The 16,883-nt window shown below is 39.5% G+C and overlaps 1 protein-coding gene across 5 annotated transcripts in view; it reads right to left on the bottom strand.

Annotated features, from left to right (window-relative positions):
- Positions 1–16,883, bottom strand: part of MAST4 (microtubule associated serine/threonine kinase family member 4) — a 294,272-nt gene that overhangs the window by 229,455 nt on the left and 47,934 nt on the right. For all 5 annotated transcript variants that reach the window (XM_035309515.1, XM_035309516.1, XM_035309517.1 and 2 more), the window contains exon 2: positions 293–446. In XM_035309515.1, coding sequence (XP_035165406.1) covers positions 293–446 — 154 coding nt within the window. The remainder of the gene's footprint in view (positions 1–292; positions 447–16,883) is intronic.

Raw genomic sequence — 16,883 nt, 5'->3', positions numbered from 1 at the left:
CCTTAAACTGCCAGTCTGCCAGCTAAATGCCATAACCCTGAAAATTTCAAGAACTAGGTCATTTCCAGTATATGCTCAGCCACCTATCAGCACCCCACAAAGAGAGAGCCTCCAGAATGATCTCACCCCACTGGCTACTGGTTAGCACACATGGAAGAGACTTTATGTATGTCCAGGTGGGACACACACCTCCCACCAAGAGTCTGGCCCCGAGGCCAACCCCAGGGTTGAGGTGCCATCAGGTCTAGAGCTGCTAAACCTCCAGGTGACTATGTCCACACCCCAAACTCACCAGTCAGAGCTCCTCCGAGGCTTCCTCTTCTGAGCTGTCTCCCATCTTCACTCAGTTGCCTCTTAAATTTAAAAGGTTTTCCAGGGCCAGAAAAGACCTCGGGATTGCTGGATTTTCGAAAAGGCATAGGTGGAGGCGATAGTATGTGATCAAGCTGAAAAGAACCACAGGAAAAAAGACACTGTTTACATGTTTACCTTAAATTACATGTTTACATGTTTACCTTAGCCTACCAAAATCAAGCAACAACAACAACAAAACTGGTTTCCTTTGCATAAAAGTTATGGTATTCAGAAAAAAAAATAAAAAATATATATATATATATATATATATATAAGATCTTAAAGTAATTAAAATGCAAACTGAAAATTTTCGAAGTGCCCGATTTGTAGCTGGCTATACACAAAAGCCATCCTCCTCTCACAGGGCTTACAGCACATCCTACCACACTCCCACACAAGGAACATTTTTCTCCCGTTGTCCCATCTCGAGGTACAAAGGGATCAGGCTTAGGATCAGGCTTAAGCTTACGTGACCTTCCATAAAGCAGTCTTTTGCAGCTGTGAACCATCTGACCTTGCAACCTCTGCTCTTGGCAGTATTATTCCTCAGCAATCTCTTCACAGCTATACCTGAGCAGGCACTAGATGGCACTGTACAACCAAAATGCAAACCACTGCCCAGGCTAAGAAAAACACTGAAAAATAGATTTACCAATGCCAGTGGGAAAAAAATGTTTAAATTATTCTGTTTATAAAGCTGGCATTCATTCACACTGACTTCAAAATGAGTGTAAAAACAAATCCTCATCCTTCAAATTCTGTTCCTCTCATCATTCCTACACAACATTTCAGCCTTCTAGTTTTGGCAGTACATTTGATGTCTCACTATTTTGCTAAATTTGCAAAAACAAAAAGAAGAAAACAAGTGAGCATATACCTGATGGCTTCATCCTCTCTGCCCACAGAAAAGGAGGAGTCAAAGTCAACTCCAATCACCTATGAAGATGCACAGTGAAGCCCCTTTTTGCTTAAAGTTAATTGTATAGCGAAGTACTACGTATGCTGCAAGGCATTTTAAATTGCCTATGTTCAGAGTATATTTTGTATTTATATTTTCAGGTTATGTAGTTTTTTTATTCTTTGTTGTTAAATCAAATCCAAAGCTCAGTGGAAGCGTTTGCAGATACACACTTCCGAAACATTGGCAACAGTGTCTTCTGAATCTGCTTCCTCAGCATATTAAGATTCATTCACGTCCAGGCCAAGACACTGAAGAGACTGATTAACTCAAAGCACAGTCCTGGAGCGATTTCCTAAATCAGGCGGGGCTTGGAGGTCACACTGAATATTTAATTAACCTTTGCTATCATTTGTCATTCATGAATGCAAGTATTTCCAATATACCTCAATTTCCAAGTGCTAAGGTACCTCACAAGGTGAGTATACAAATCAGTTACATTAAAAAGGAAATGGCTGACATCTGGCAAAAGGGTAAAGTATTTGCCTACCAGCTTCTAGGAAACACTGTTTTTAGACTTCTAAGGTGATTGTTGAGCATATATGCAAAGGGTCTTCAGTTCCTCAAACTGCTCACCAGCAGATAGACAGCAATGACTGCTTGACACTGGACTCTGTGCATCTGAAAACAGCATGGTCCCATCAGGGTTTTAGGTGTTATCGGCAAATATTCATGTACTTTCTTAAAATAGGCTCACTCTTCAAGGAAACCAACCCTATTTTAATTTTGTCCTTGCATAAGGTTAAGATTTCACACACAGAAACAAAGGCACTCAGCTCCCTGCACACTACAACACTTAACAGAGCTAGAGCCCTCCTCCCACAATGAAGCCTCTACTTGTCAAACTCTGTGTTGTGGAATACACAAAGTTCATTATATTCCCAGTTAAGCTGCACTCCTTTTTTCACAGCGTTTATTGAAACACACATGGTTTCAGAGGAAAGTTTAGCATGAGACTACGGAACAGAGTAGTGCAGTGCCATCCAGGCCCCCAGGTCATACTTTAGATGCTTTTATATTGCCCAAACTGGCAGCCTCAGAAAAGTTCTATTTTTGAAGGGTAAGAGACAGTGTAAGTATCTACCAGCCACTGTTTCAACAGCAGCACCCAGCTATCATTCCCTTGCAAAACCACCTCTACTGCTCAGTGGCTCTACCACAACAAAAATCTATGTTTGATGCGATTTAGGAAACAACTTCAGGCACACAAACTTCTCAGCTCTTGCATGGAAAGAGAGAAGGATACACCTCACAGCTCGCACAGAAGCTACCAGCCACGAGGAAGTCATCGCGACCCCACGCAATGTGGCCATGCCAGAGGTCCTATGAGTGTAGGCTCTCAGGATCCAGACCAGGAACCAAGAAGGGGGGGAAGGGAGGGAAGAAATAGAGGGGAAAGCAGGGAGACATCCTTATAACAAATGCTTTTCAGGCTGCTGTACTCAATTTGAAAGCTCCCATGCAATTCTCAGACATGAGAAACAGGGGAATGAAATGCAGTTTCTGAAGTTTTGCATTTCTTAAACACAACAGGATGAGACTCAGATTCTGTTGAAGGGGAACAGGATTCTATTACATGGAGATTAGTAAATATTCTTGCTAATGACAAAGTCAGGACCAAAATATTACAGCAATATTAGGTTTCCCTGATAAACCTTCCTTGGGAACAGGATTTCATCTTAATACAGGAGCAGTCAAACTCAGTATGGTAGGCTACACTTGCACAGATCCGTCAGCTGTGCTTCAGCTGGCTTTAGACAAACCTGAAGCAGCTACACCAAAAACATTATATGCTGTAGCACTACAAAGAAAGAATACAAGATTTAACATTTTCATATTGATGGCAAACTCTCGCTTAAAAAAAAATAAAAATAAAAAAGCAACTATACATAGATAAACAAGACATTTCTGGACACTATCCAAAGGCTCACTTTTTGCTTCCAAAGGAATGAAATAATATCCGTAACACATACAGTGTGTATTTGAAAGCATTCTGTACCTTGTAACTGCTGTTGTAGTAGGCTGAAGAGTAGACAAAGACAGACTTTAACAGCCTTGATCTAACAAGTCCAGTGCTGGGAAAGCATAAGGGAAATGGACTGCCTAGAACATCCAGGTTTGTAAGCTCACCCTGAATAAGATCTCTCAAAGACCAAACGGGCAGCTACATGAACCAACTTGACCCAGACAGGCTTTCTGGAGTGAATTCAGACTCCACAGAAAAGCCTATGCAGCAGATGAAAAGGCTTTCTGTCCTCAATAAAACAGCCTTCCCCTCCTGCCAGGTACGGCATTCAAGTCCAAGCAAGTGAAACCAACAGAGAACGTTTCAGTAAGGTCTGCTTCCTTGAAGCACACAGCTGATTCTGATGAACTATAACATGGCACACATTCAGATCACACAAAATAGTTGATTCAGATACAATGGCACTACAGTTGTCCAGTGATATTATGGCGAGCTTAAATTATTGCAAGACCTATCCAAACTTCTTAATACTTATTTGAAAGCCCTCCTGGAAAGCTAAACACTAGAAACATTCACATTGTGCATCTTATTGGGTAGAGATCCCACCCTGATGCGTAGGGACGTGATCATCATGGTACCTCTCTCAATTATTTTTCAACAGTCTTGGGAATCTGGAGAGGTCCCAGTACACCGGAAGCTGGCAAATGTTGTACCAATTTTCAAGAAGGACAAGAAAGAAGACCTAAGCAATTACAGGCCTGTCAGTCTCATGTCAGTGCCTGGTAAAATTATGGAGAAGATTATCTCAGGAGTTATTGAAACACACCGGGGGGACAATGCAGTCAGTGGTCCCAGCCAACATGGTTTCATGAGGGGTAGGTCCTGTTTGACTAACTTGATTTCCTTTTATAAGATCACCCATCTAGTCAATCAAGGCAAGCCAGCTGATGGGATCCTTTTGGATTTCAGCAAGGCTTTTGACACGGTTTCCCATGGGATCCTACTGGGCAAAATGTCCAACATACAGCTAAACAAAGACAGCACACAATGGGTGAGCAATTGGCTGACAGGCAGGGCTCAAAGGGTTGTGGTAAACGGGGTCGCATCAGGCAGGCAGATGGTCACTAGTGGGGCCCCACAAGGCTCCATTTTAGGGCCAGTCCTCTTCAATGTTTATATAAATTATTTGGATGTAGGATTAGAAAGTGGTTTGAGTAAATTTGCTGATGACACTAAAATGGGAGAAACTGTTGACTCTGTTGAGGGTGGGAAGGCCTTGCAGAGAGATCTGGACAGATTGGAGAGCTGGGCAATCACCAACTGCATGAAGTTTAACAAGAGCAAGTGCCAGGTCCTACACCTCGAACGGGACAAACCTGGCTATACGTACAGACTGGGCAACACAACGCTGAGAGCACCCCCGCAGAGAAGGATCTGGGGGTTGTGGTTGATAGGAAGCCAAAACAGCAAGCTGAGTATGAGCTAGCAGTGTGCCCCAGCTGCCAGAAGGGCCAACTGTACCCTGGGGTGCATCAAGCACGGCACTGCTAGTCAGTCGAGAGAAGGGATCGTCCCACTCTGCACTGGTGTGGCCTCACCTCGAGTACTGTCTGCAGTTCTGGGCACCAAAGTACCAAAAGGATGTAAAACTGCTGGAGAGTGTCCAGGAGAGGGCTACGAAGTGTGAAGGGCCTAGAGGGGAAGACTTACGAGGAGCAGCTGAGGTCACTTGGTCTGGAAAAGAGGAGGCTGAGGGGAGACCTCATCGCAGTCTACAGCTTCCTCACAAGGGGGAGGGGAGGGGCAGGCACCAACTTATTCTCTTTAGTGACAAGCTATAGGACCCGAGGGAATGGTGTCAAGCTGAGGCAGGGGAGGTTCAGGCTGGACATCAGGAAGAGGTTCGTCACCAAGAGGGTTTACACGCACTGGAACAGGCTCCCCAGGGAAGTAGTCACTGCACCAAGCCTGTCGGAGTTTAAAGAAGTGTTTGGACTGTGCTCTTAGTCATATGGTCTGATTTTTTGGGTAGACCTGTGTGGAGCCAGGACTTGGACTCAATGATCCTTATGGGTCCCTTCCAACTCCAGGATGTTCTGTGATTCTATGGTTTAGTGAGTGACATTGATAGTAGGGTGATGGTTGGACCAGACAATCTTGAGGGTCTTTTCCATCTTTGTTGATTCTGTGATTATTGCGTTCAAAAAACATTAAAGCAAGTAGCTTGGGAAAGGAGTGCTGCTGAAATTATATCAGGTATTTTAAATACTTTTACTCAAGCTGCCTCTGATCAACATGTCAAATACTTTTTCCTAGCCGCAATCATAACTCTATTAGTTCTTACTTCACATTTCCTAGAAATTTGGACATTTGGGTATTTGGATGGCATACAAGCACAGTAGGATAGCTGTGGTTTGGTTGGCTGCTTTTTTATTATTTATTGTGAAGCTTGCTTGACAGCAAGTTGCAAGAAATACAATAGCTGCTTCCATGTTGGGCAGTTTCCAACAGACAGACATCCTTCAAGGTTTTGGCCATCATATGCTCTGCCCACTGCCATTACTGCACACAGGTTACAAGCATAAACTTTTGTCCATACGCTTTTAAAATATGTTAGTGACCTAAGAAGCGATGGAAAAACAGGCTTTTTTTTTTTTCCCCACCCATCTATGGTACAGCAGGGCAGGAAAAAAAGGGAATAAAAGAATTTGAGTAGTTACTTCAGAAAGTCACTAATTCAAAACCACAGTAATGCCATTAACAGCTCTGACAAAGTCTGTGAACTTGATTGTCTTGTATCTTTAGTACAAAGGGACTTGTGTTGGCCATTGAGTTTATACAGGCTGGTTAGTGTTGTATTTTTAATAAGTACACATCTCACCACCAGTGTCTGCTGTTAATATTCACAAGTGCATGGATAGTTAACTTCTGCAAAAACATTCCCCCGTCCAGTGTTAAACACCAAGAAATTACCTTCTAACAAAGGCATGTTGAGAGACAGAAAACACATGGCAAACTCCAAGACAAGTAGAACATTCTGCTCTATAAAGTTTGTTTCTTCAAACACATTTTTCCATATATTTCCTGAAAAAAAGATGCCTGATTATGTTGTACACATGACAAATTTCTCATAGAAGCACTGTAAAATTTAGCAGGTAATGGCTTTCACAGAACACTTCCCTCCACATTATGAACCTTAAAAAATGGAAGACAAGGTATCATTAGAGGAGAACAGCTTAAGAATTGCATAGAACAGAATCATCAAGATATCCTTATGAGAGACTTTTACATGTAGATTTAGAGATCCCATACAAACATGGATGGAATTTGAGTGACAGTCTCCTCCAGTTCCACAGGAATTTCCTCCAGGAGAATCAGGACAGAATCAGTTTGTCCTCAGACCATGTTTTTTTTTTTTTTTTTTTTTTTTTTTTTTCTCCCCTCTGCATTTTGAAGCTATTCATTTTCTTTGTGAATAGCATCAGCTACATTCCTCTAAAGAAAATGATTCTCACAGTATACTAGCCATGGACTATTAACAGCTCACCTATTCAGAAAGGATTATCTTTATGTTTTGAAAAACCTCAGTAGCATTAAATCCAGCTGTATACCATGGTGTATTTATTCTACGACTAGAATGAATTCACGGCTTGTTAATTATACCACTAAGCAGCCACATCAAGTACTCTAGCCCACATGTCCTTATGAAAATTAAGAACACAACAACTAGTTCAAAAGAAGACCTAATATCAGTGTTTAGAAGTATCATTTGAGATGAGTGCAAAATCTTATGTGAGGCAGTCAGAAAGAAAACAATGCATTCCAGGAGAGGAAATCCATGCTACAAGAAGCTGAATAAGGCTAAGATAATGCCATCTCACTGATAACACCAAGATAAGAAAAATAAGCTGTTCTGAATTGCTGAGATTTGTTTCAATTATTTTGTTTCAATACAAATGACATTGTAATGAGAACAGAACTCATCTGCTCAGCTCCACCTTTTCTTGAAACATCACTATGGTGTTACTTCACCCTCAACCTCCCTTAATTGCTACATTAAGACAGTATTCTCATTTCCCACAGAAACAGGGAAATACAGGTAAAGTATTCAGTTCTAAAAATAAAAACAAAATGTTCTATTGAGCATTTTAATTTCTTTCTATTGAATACTGCAGAATTCCACTATGCCTCAGGTCACATCTTATGTGCACATTAAATCCTAAGGTTCCATAAAAAATAAGTGTGCTGCCACCTATGTTAAGCCTACCCCACTCAGGCATTAATCTGAATGAAATACATCACCTGAAATCTTTTACATATAAATTCACTAAAAGTAGAACATATTCAGCATACTTTAATCGCTTACTTTTTTTTTCATTATCAACCCAAAGTCCCAAAATAAAATGCTACTAACAAGCATTTTGTCATCAAGCATGTCAAACTGCATCATACTGATCCAGGTGTTTCAAGAAGCAAGATGGAAAAACATCACACAAGTGCCATGCAGACAAAACATAAAGGAGTCTACCTGGTGGTGAAAAGATACTCAGAAATAATAACGTTTACTGAATAATTATCAAGTTAATTGCTTAAGATGAACCTAATTTCACAACCCTTCTGTACCCCTCCCTGCCTCTTACATCTCAGACATAAGTAGCGCCAGAAATAAGCATACTTCTGAGGCCAGTTAACACCTACCAGCAGATCAACAACGACTGACCCTCTGTAGCAGAGCAGACTGCTAGGAACATAAATCGATCTGTTTCTTCACATCTATGCTGTGTTCCTCATTGCACACCCTGCCTCCATCAGGCTCCTTTGTGAGCATTTTAAGCACAGATGCTGAAACATAATAGCCCCACAGTGCATTTTTTTCTTTTATTTATTGATTAATTTTTTTGTGAAGTAAACTGCATCAGCTAGCTTTATGTATTGGGAGAAGCATGTGCTTATTGCTTAAGTATTCACTCTCTCTAGATGTAATTTAATTTGGCACAGATGCACAAGTTTTGATGAGCTGCACTGACATATAGCAACAGTACTAAACCATTATTAATAGATAAATTATCTTCCAAAAACTAAGGACATCTTAGAAATTGTTATTAAAAAAGCAATTAAGAGTGTACTGCACTTTAGTTACTCCAGGTGCATGATGAGCATTCAGAAGAACCAAAGCAGCTGTGAACAAGGAACACTGCAACAGGGTATTTATAAGACACCCAAAGGCATCTGTCTTAGAGGACCATCACAAGCAGGTGCTAACAAATTTCCAACAGACAAAGTGAAGTAACTCATGTCTGTGATGAGCAGCCCTACTACATTTAGTCACAGTATCACCTTTTGAAGGACCCTGTTTGGGGATGCAATCCTTGCAGGGATCACACAGTGAAACTGAGGAGTATCCATGAACCTGCACCAAACCAAACAGCAGAACAACATAATTGACAGTTCCCATTAAACCAGATAACTGCTGGAATATTCTACATTCCCCTTGCCCACAAAGGACATTAATCTCAGTTCTGAGTAGGGTTTAGAGAACTGTGCAACTATTCTGAATATTCACAGCTCTCCTCTGCTTTGCAGAGCAGAGAATCACAAATAACCTAATTTTGCACAGAGGCAAAAGGAAACAGTTCTCCAAAAAGTATCACCAACTCCAAAAGACAGTGATAATGACAGGGAAGAGAGGATACAGAGCAAGTCTCACCAGGCTACACAGATTTCATGAAATAAGGTAAGATCCCTTTTCTTGCCCACTTTCTTACCACACTTCTTTGAATATACATAGATTTTATTTCCAACTTTCTGTAGTCTGTAGGAAGATGGTCACTCATCCCACATTTCTCATATTGGGCACTGCCTTCCCACCCCCCTGAATACCAACCATCTGCAGACACCATCAGAGCTTGGTCTCAGAGACCTTGCAAATTTTCCAGCTGAATGGCACCTGTCATTTCAGTTCAGGACTTCCAAGACTTGGAATATCTCACTGTACTCCCTGTGAGGACTTCACTCCACTTTCTTTGCTAGGACAGTGACACCAGCCTGTCAACTACTGCACAGAGAGAAAGTAAGTCAGGTCTTCAGCTCCCTGTTGAAAGAAAAAGGGTAAGAGGCAGAAAAGAACTTGTTTATAGTCAGTGTATTTGCTTATCATTCATACAGCAACTCTCAATTTACATATGAACACAACCTGCAGCTGACACTGCAAACACCCTCTTACCAAGCTAAAGAGGAGAAATGTATTGTGAAGTTGCTGTTCACAAAGCATCACTTCTATAACCATTTTATTTATTGATTTTACATCCTACACACACGCAAACATTGAAAACTAAAGTTGCTATTCAAAATAGCTTAATTTTATTATGCTGAATATATGATGATGTATAAACAAAGAGAATCGGCAAACAAAACTTTTGATGCTTTTCTGTAGCATAATCTTACTTATCAATCTAGGTAGTACAGAAATATTTATAAAAATCTGCTAGGAATCAATAGAGATGCATCAATATTATTTTGCTATTTCAGGCCCATTTGAGAAATGTAAATTTGCCTTTAAAGTAGTTGCATTCTTCTTGTAAACAAATCTGACCTCTGGTCAATTAAAAAAAAAAAAAAAACTCGGAGGAACATGAGGAATAAGCTATAGCTATGTTTAAAGAAAAAAAAATCAGCTCACATCCAACGCATTTTCACAAACATGTTTACACATGATTGCACTGAAAACCAAGCACAGCCTCCACAGCACTCTTCAAGGCCAAGAAGTGGCCTATAAATATGCATCTGTGCTGCTATCCGAGCCAATTATTAGTTTACAGTGGTTAAGAGGGAACAGTTCTGTTCCAATGCAATCAAGTCCTTCAGTTTGCAAAGCCTCCTGTGTGGCAGCTCTGTATACACAGACACACGGACACAACTCAGCCTGACCCAAGTCTCTTTGGGCCTACACATTCAGCTTTACAGAAAAAAAAAAATAAATAGCAAATTCTGAAGATCTCTTGTAAGGCCCTACACCGTGAGTTGAGAAGCAAAACACAGCTCTAAATAGATATAGATAAATGTAGCTCTGCTCCTGACTAAACAGCATCATACAGGACATTTTACAGGCTGGTTGCATCAAGACTTTATTTTTAGTCTGACTCTCCTAAAAGCATCTTCTCAGGAAGGTACAAGATGTACAAAGGACTTCATTTCTGACAAAAATCTATCATTTCCAACCTAAGGAAAACTGACTGTGCACTGGAGGCCACAGAGTGGCCAGCACAGGGCTGCAGCAGCGCCCTGGATGAGCCCTACCAGGCTGGGCAGCAGACCTGACATACCAGATTCTGTGAGGAAACCAGACTGGTAGTGTTGTCCCACAAGCACAAAAGCAGACAGCTGGTTTGGAGGGGTCTGCCCAACCCGTCCAACCTCTGCCATATAGGTACTGGCCAGAAGAAATACTCCTTTCTGTCAGCGGTGCAGCTCTTCCAAGCTTGCGTTTCACCCTGGCTTCCACAGCTTCACAAGGGATCTGAAAGGGATCTAACAGATAAAAGAACAGCAGGCCCTTCCCTGCCTAGATGTGCAGCAGCACATGCCACCACCATTCAGCAGAAGAATACTCCCTTCCCATGCCATCCCAGTGGCTACCTTGGCAGGAAGAAGCATTTTGTGGTGCTGAGAAGTGCTGCCAGTTGACTACGACCACATTGGCCTCATGCAAAGGTCCAGCAAGCAGCCCAAAAACCTGCATACTTCAGCAGGTCTTCTACTGCTTCCAGCAGGACCAGGGAGCAGCAGTGGGTGCCCCCAGGGCATAACCCCAGGCAGCCCTGGCATGGAGAGCGTGTTGCAGGATCACCTCTTTACCACACAAAGTACATGCCTCAAGAGGGTTGTTCTGACTTCAAAACCTTATCCACTCCTAGCAAGGGGAAGAGGACAGAAAGGCCAGCTTGCAGCAGAAACACCGGGAACCAACTCTCAACAAGTGACTGATACTGTGCATTGCTTGCACATGAAAATTACAGAATCACAGAATCATGCAATCATCTAGGTTGGAAAAGACCTCCAAGATCACCTAGTCCAACCTCTGACCTAACACTAACAAGTACTCCCTAAACCATATCACTAAGCTCTATACCTAAACATCTTTAAAAGACCTCCAGGGATGGTGACTCAACCACTTCCCTGGGCAGCCCATTCCAATGCCCAAAAACCCTTTCAGTAAAGAAGATCTTCCTAATATCCAACCTAAACCTGCCGTGACCAAAAGGGGTATTTTCTTGCTTTCCCTTGCATAACACTTTTTTGTCAATTTTTATTCTTTATTATTCTATGACTGTATGCATTTTCTTACCTCCATATGCAGAGATATCAGCACTAACAGTTCTATGCACTATGTTCTGCTGTAGAGAAAAACATGAAACTAGCCACATTTTTGTTTTTTCATTTCTCAATGAAAGAAGATATTGCTACACAGAAAATAGAGAAGGGTTGATATTTTTAGACACCACAGGCAAAATTTCCACTTATTATTTCCACTAATTATTTTAATGATCCTTTTCACAGCTCACAAAAGCCAAGAAAAATGCATGGAAATATGTATTTATACTCCACATATACAAGCATTCACATGCACAACTTACTTCAAACATTTTCAATGCTGCTGGTAATACACAAATTTTTTAGAAAGATTCTTCCTGGATATTTAACTAGGAGGAAGAAAATTTAGTCAAACTAACCTTCAAAGTCACGTTCAATTGAAAAAAATAAGAAGAAGAAGAAGAAAAAGACCTATTCATCTTAATCAGCTGTTGACACCACCATCATTCGTCTCATGAAAAAAATAATTCAGAGAAGAATATACACCTCTGGAAAGAGGTGTTTTTTTTTTGTTTGTTTGTTTTTAATACCATGAATACTAATGAAGTGAAAGCAGTTTAGTTCTTTATAAAAATCTATTTCCATTCACATCCACCAATGAGCTCCTGGACTACCTATAAAGGTTTCATTTATTCTGTTGCATTGGAGGCCTCAGAAAACTAATTGTTCATTCAAGTCTGTCTGCTCCATCCATGCTCAATTAGGTCTTGCTTCTCCCTCAGTTACACTGAAATTAAAAACAGAAACACAAGGCGAAACATTCCTCATTCCACTGACTAGATCAGCATGACCAGCCACTCTGAACAACTACAGCCAAAAGTGCTGCAAGAGCTTCTTGACCACAACATAGTATTTAAGTGACTTACAGATTTCCTATTCATTAAGTTAGTACTCTGACTAATCACAAACAATTTGTAATGTACCTTTTTAAGAGACACTACCAAGCACTGTAGAGCGTAACTGGGTATTCTGGCTGCAATTCAGACACACTTAAATTTTAAAAACAGAGGCCATAATTACATATCATATATATATATATATAAAAAAGATCTTCAATTTATTATTCCTTATTTAGACCACTAAAATATTAAATAATCCATTTGGCCATATAAAGCTTCAAATCCAAAATGTCTTCCATTAGGAATAACATATCAAAAGGAACGACAACACATTTATGCAAGGCAGGTACAAAACAAAGGAGAGAAACCTGTGATGAAGTGAGCTTGGAGTAAAAGGTTCTCAGCATGTAATGGAGCTGAAGTTGATCCATAAATCAATGCAAGATGAAAGCAAGATTATTTATGTGAAAGGACTGATTGTTAATTTACAGTCTAATTTCAAAAAGAAATGCTTTACTTGATCAATGTACAAGTGATGTGTGTGTGTGTACTTGAACATAAATTAGTAATTACAAGTAGGTGCATCTCCTCATATTTTTTAATTAACCTTCGAATGTAGCATACACAGTTCCAGAAAATGCAGGTTTTCCCTGAGTTTGCCTTTGACATGCTCCTAAGTTTTTAAATTATGCAGCCTCACCACAAGAGACTTTGCAGACAAGAGCTTTTTGATCTCTTTCTTTCTTTTCAGTGCTAAGATACCACGTGTAGTTATCGAACAATAGCTACCACTAAAAAAGATCCTCTTCCTGAACTGTTTTTAAACTGAAATAGAATAAGGCATCTGATAGCTTTATAGTTGTACCCAAGGCATATAACGCAGAATTCAGATGCAATTCAAATGCTTCTCTTTAAGCCTCACCAACACAGTTAGCAAAAACCCCCCCCCCCCCCCCCCCCCCCCCCCCCCCCCCCCCCGGAGAGCACAACCCTATCTGCATTCAGCCTAAATTGCAAAAATAAAAGACAAAGTGAAAATGTAACCAGAAATGTGATACAGGATGATTTGAAATACTCCACCCCTCTAATTAATCTTTTGCATAATTCAAGCAACTGCACATACTTCCTAAATATTTTCATTATAAAACCTGCACTTCAGTAGACTTATCTTCACTCATCCTTGTCTCTTTATCCAGGCTTTTCCAATTCTATGTGTAACTATTTAATACAATGTCACTGACGTGTGGAAGAAAAAGATCCCTACTTAGATTTAAAAAATCCTGTATTAGGCCCTGTTCAGTGTGAACAAGATAACAGTACGTCTCATATATTGTAACTGAAAGAATACATACATCATCATGTACATGTAGGAGAGCACAAACCCAAGACACAAAATGCATCCAAAACGAATGATCGCATTTGTCTTTACCAACAGCACAGTTTAGAACTACTCTGATTTCTTCATCTCTATGCACAAAAACTAAAATTAACACAAAGATATTACTAGCACGGCTTTCAGAGTTTCATTTATAGATCATATCACCTCAGAGATTTTTACACACTTTCATAAAAGTTCAGTATGACTTAGTACTCTCTAAATTACAAACATTAGTTGTCTAGTAAATTGTAGCAGTTCATTACTTTGATATCACAATGGATGTCATGAATAGAAGTAATTTAATGCAAGTTATATTGAAACATCTACAGCATAGAGCTTAGTACACAAGCTCTACAGTGTCTGCAACAGGACAGGAAGATCTGAATTACAAGTTTTCTCTTATCATATATTACTGAAGTGTAATATATAAAGTATAATAAAAATAAAATATAATTCTATGCACAATGTTTGAATCTTAATTTCACACTGTTTGAATCTTAATTTTATTTCATTTCTTTTCGTTTTCTACCCATGAAAAGGAAGCATGCTCAAGACCAGAACAACCACCATACACTCCACTTGGTTTCCAGAGTCTACAGTGATTCACGCAGTCCATGCTGTCTTACAGACATGGTATCTTTCAATCAACTTGGAAATCAGATTCTCAATTCAAATGCCCTCACTTCATAGGCGCAAACTACATCCTGCATCCTCAAGGCTACATCTTCCCCAAAATAACGGGACCCTGCAACTTTCTTAAATCAGAGGTTGTCTCAGTTAACGCTAAATCATTAGATGACACTCAGTCCTTTAATCACTACCTGCAGCTGAGCAGAGATTATGGACTAGAGTAATTCCACACTGGTAACTTCAAAATACAGAAGCATTTTTACCATTTTAGAAGTTTTTTGTTGTTGTTGTTTTCTAAAAATAAAAAAATAAAAAACAGCTTTTAAGGAGAAAAGACACTGCCAATCCTACAGCTTACAATTTGGAAGTTTTTAGATACTTAAGATTTCTAAGAAACCTAGCAGTACAAATTTGAAAATGAACATTTTATTCTGAAGCACACAAAACCCGAGTAAGGGGTAAGAAGTCTAACATAATGCGAGTCAGAGTTAAAGTTGTCTGGAAACCAACCTCTTTCCACTCAAGCAGTTGACATGCTGGCATCAACCATACATCATACATACCAGAGAAACACAGTTTATGCAAGTCAAAGCATCTTTGGGCTTTCAAAACCACCAACTAAGTTTAACTGACAGGTTACATGCATATTTTAAGTAGGAAGTCATTTTTTTTCTCTTGACACTGACGAAGAGCACAAGTTCCCCTAATAAGCCAAGTATACTTTTCAGTCCATCTCCTTTGGGACTGGGGCACTTGAACTTATTATCCTTACATAAAAGGACTGAAAAATAACAAGAATAAATAATGAGGAACGAGATTAAGACACGCAGTTACAGTTACTCACAAAAGAGGCCCAGGGCAACTCCTCTCAAGCCACACAACTTCATTTTTCAAGTTCTCTCAAGTATAATCAGAAATATTTTGAAGTATTTAATATTAAATAAGGGACTTTTCATTAGCTCTATCCATATATATAAATAGCACCTTGTATGGAAATACCTGTATTACCTATAGTACTATTTCACTTCATTTTAGCTGATCTTATTCTGATAGGAAGCACACTCATCCAGGAAACTGGAGCCTAAGTTACAAATAAAAGAGTCTTGTCAAGTCATACAAATAAGAGTCCACAAGGAAAGATGTGCAGTGCTAAAAGCTTTGAAATTTATGACTTGTGTGACTATTTACCACCGTGGGAGTTGATCCAGTTATTTTTAGTAATGTTCATCTGTTCTGTTAACTGGACATTTTCATACTGAATGTAAACGTTATTGAATAAAACTATTTCCTAAAAAAGAAAACTGTTGATTCATTTTAAGCCTAGGTTCAACACCTAAGAACTCTGCAACCCTTAAGCTGGTGTATCTTGCACCCAAAAAAAAACCACCCTTCACTCTGACCACGAGAGTACCTTCAGCTCTCTTCATCTTATAAGAAAGTAAAGTAAAAGCTAGTACCAAGAGAATTCAAGTTCCAGTTTAATTACTTAGCTATTGAAGCAGTATTTTTAATATATATATATATATAAATATATATATTTATTCCAGCATTTCTTTTCAAGATTAATCTGCCAATTTTTCCTCTATAAAGTCATTTTGTCTATTAGACAACCCACTCCTCAAAAAAAGTAAAAAACTTTAGAATTGTCTCCTAAACACTCAATGCTCAAGAACATACTTTCCCAGAAGTGTGATCCTAGCAGTACAATATGTTTTACCAGTAAACTTTCACGAGAGCAAAAACAGCCAACAGGGTCCTCTCCTCCTACCGTATGAGTAGTTGTAACAATTCTTCAGAATTACTTGTTTCACGTGTGCTTATGTGACATATGCTTACATCCTGCAGTTCAAAATGAAGATATAACAAGTTGTTAAGGGAGGCCAGAGGGACTAGGTAGGATATACAACTTGGTTTCTTAGTGACCTCATCATTATTTCCATAGCAGCTTCATAAAATGATTAGTAATGGTCAACCTAAATAAGTAACATCAGAAAGGAGAGCAAACAACTTTAAATCACAAAGCTACTCAACAATTACTTGTACTTTAACTAAGTACACTAAGTACACTAAGCTTCCTTTGGCTAAGACTGAAATGTTTCCTTAGTTAGGCACACTAGTTAGTGGTTTCTAAGATAAGGACCACTTGGGAAAGAAAGACTGTATTTTGTATGTTAAAAAATAATAATAATGTTTGAGTAAGTAATTTCAATAGAATAAAGGCTGGCCAAGTTCAGCTTTAATATTTGGTTTTCCTGAAAGCTGTCAGCATCTTTAACAGATCAGCAGCATACTTTATCAAAGCTACTCAGCACGGAACTCCATGTGACATTTATGCAGTATACTCTTTCCCAGGAAGGAACTGATCCCAAACACTTGACTGCACCCCCC

The sequence above is a fragment of the Oxyura jamaicensis genome, chromosome Z (genome assembly GCF_011077185.1).
Source record: "Oxyura jamaicensis isolate SHBP4307 breed ruddy duck chromosome Z, BPBGC_Ojam_1.0, whole genome shotgun sequence".
Classification (NCBI taxonomy): Eukaryota; Metazoa; Chordata; class Aves; order Anseriformes; family Anatidae; genus Oxyura; species Oxyura jamaicensis.
The sequence above is the reverse complement of the archived record's forward strand: the minus strand, read 5'-3'. Positions and strand labels throughout refer to the sequence as shown.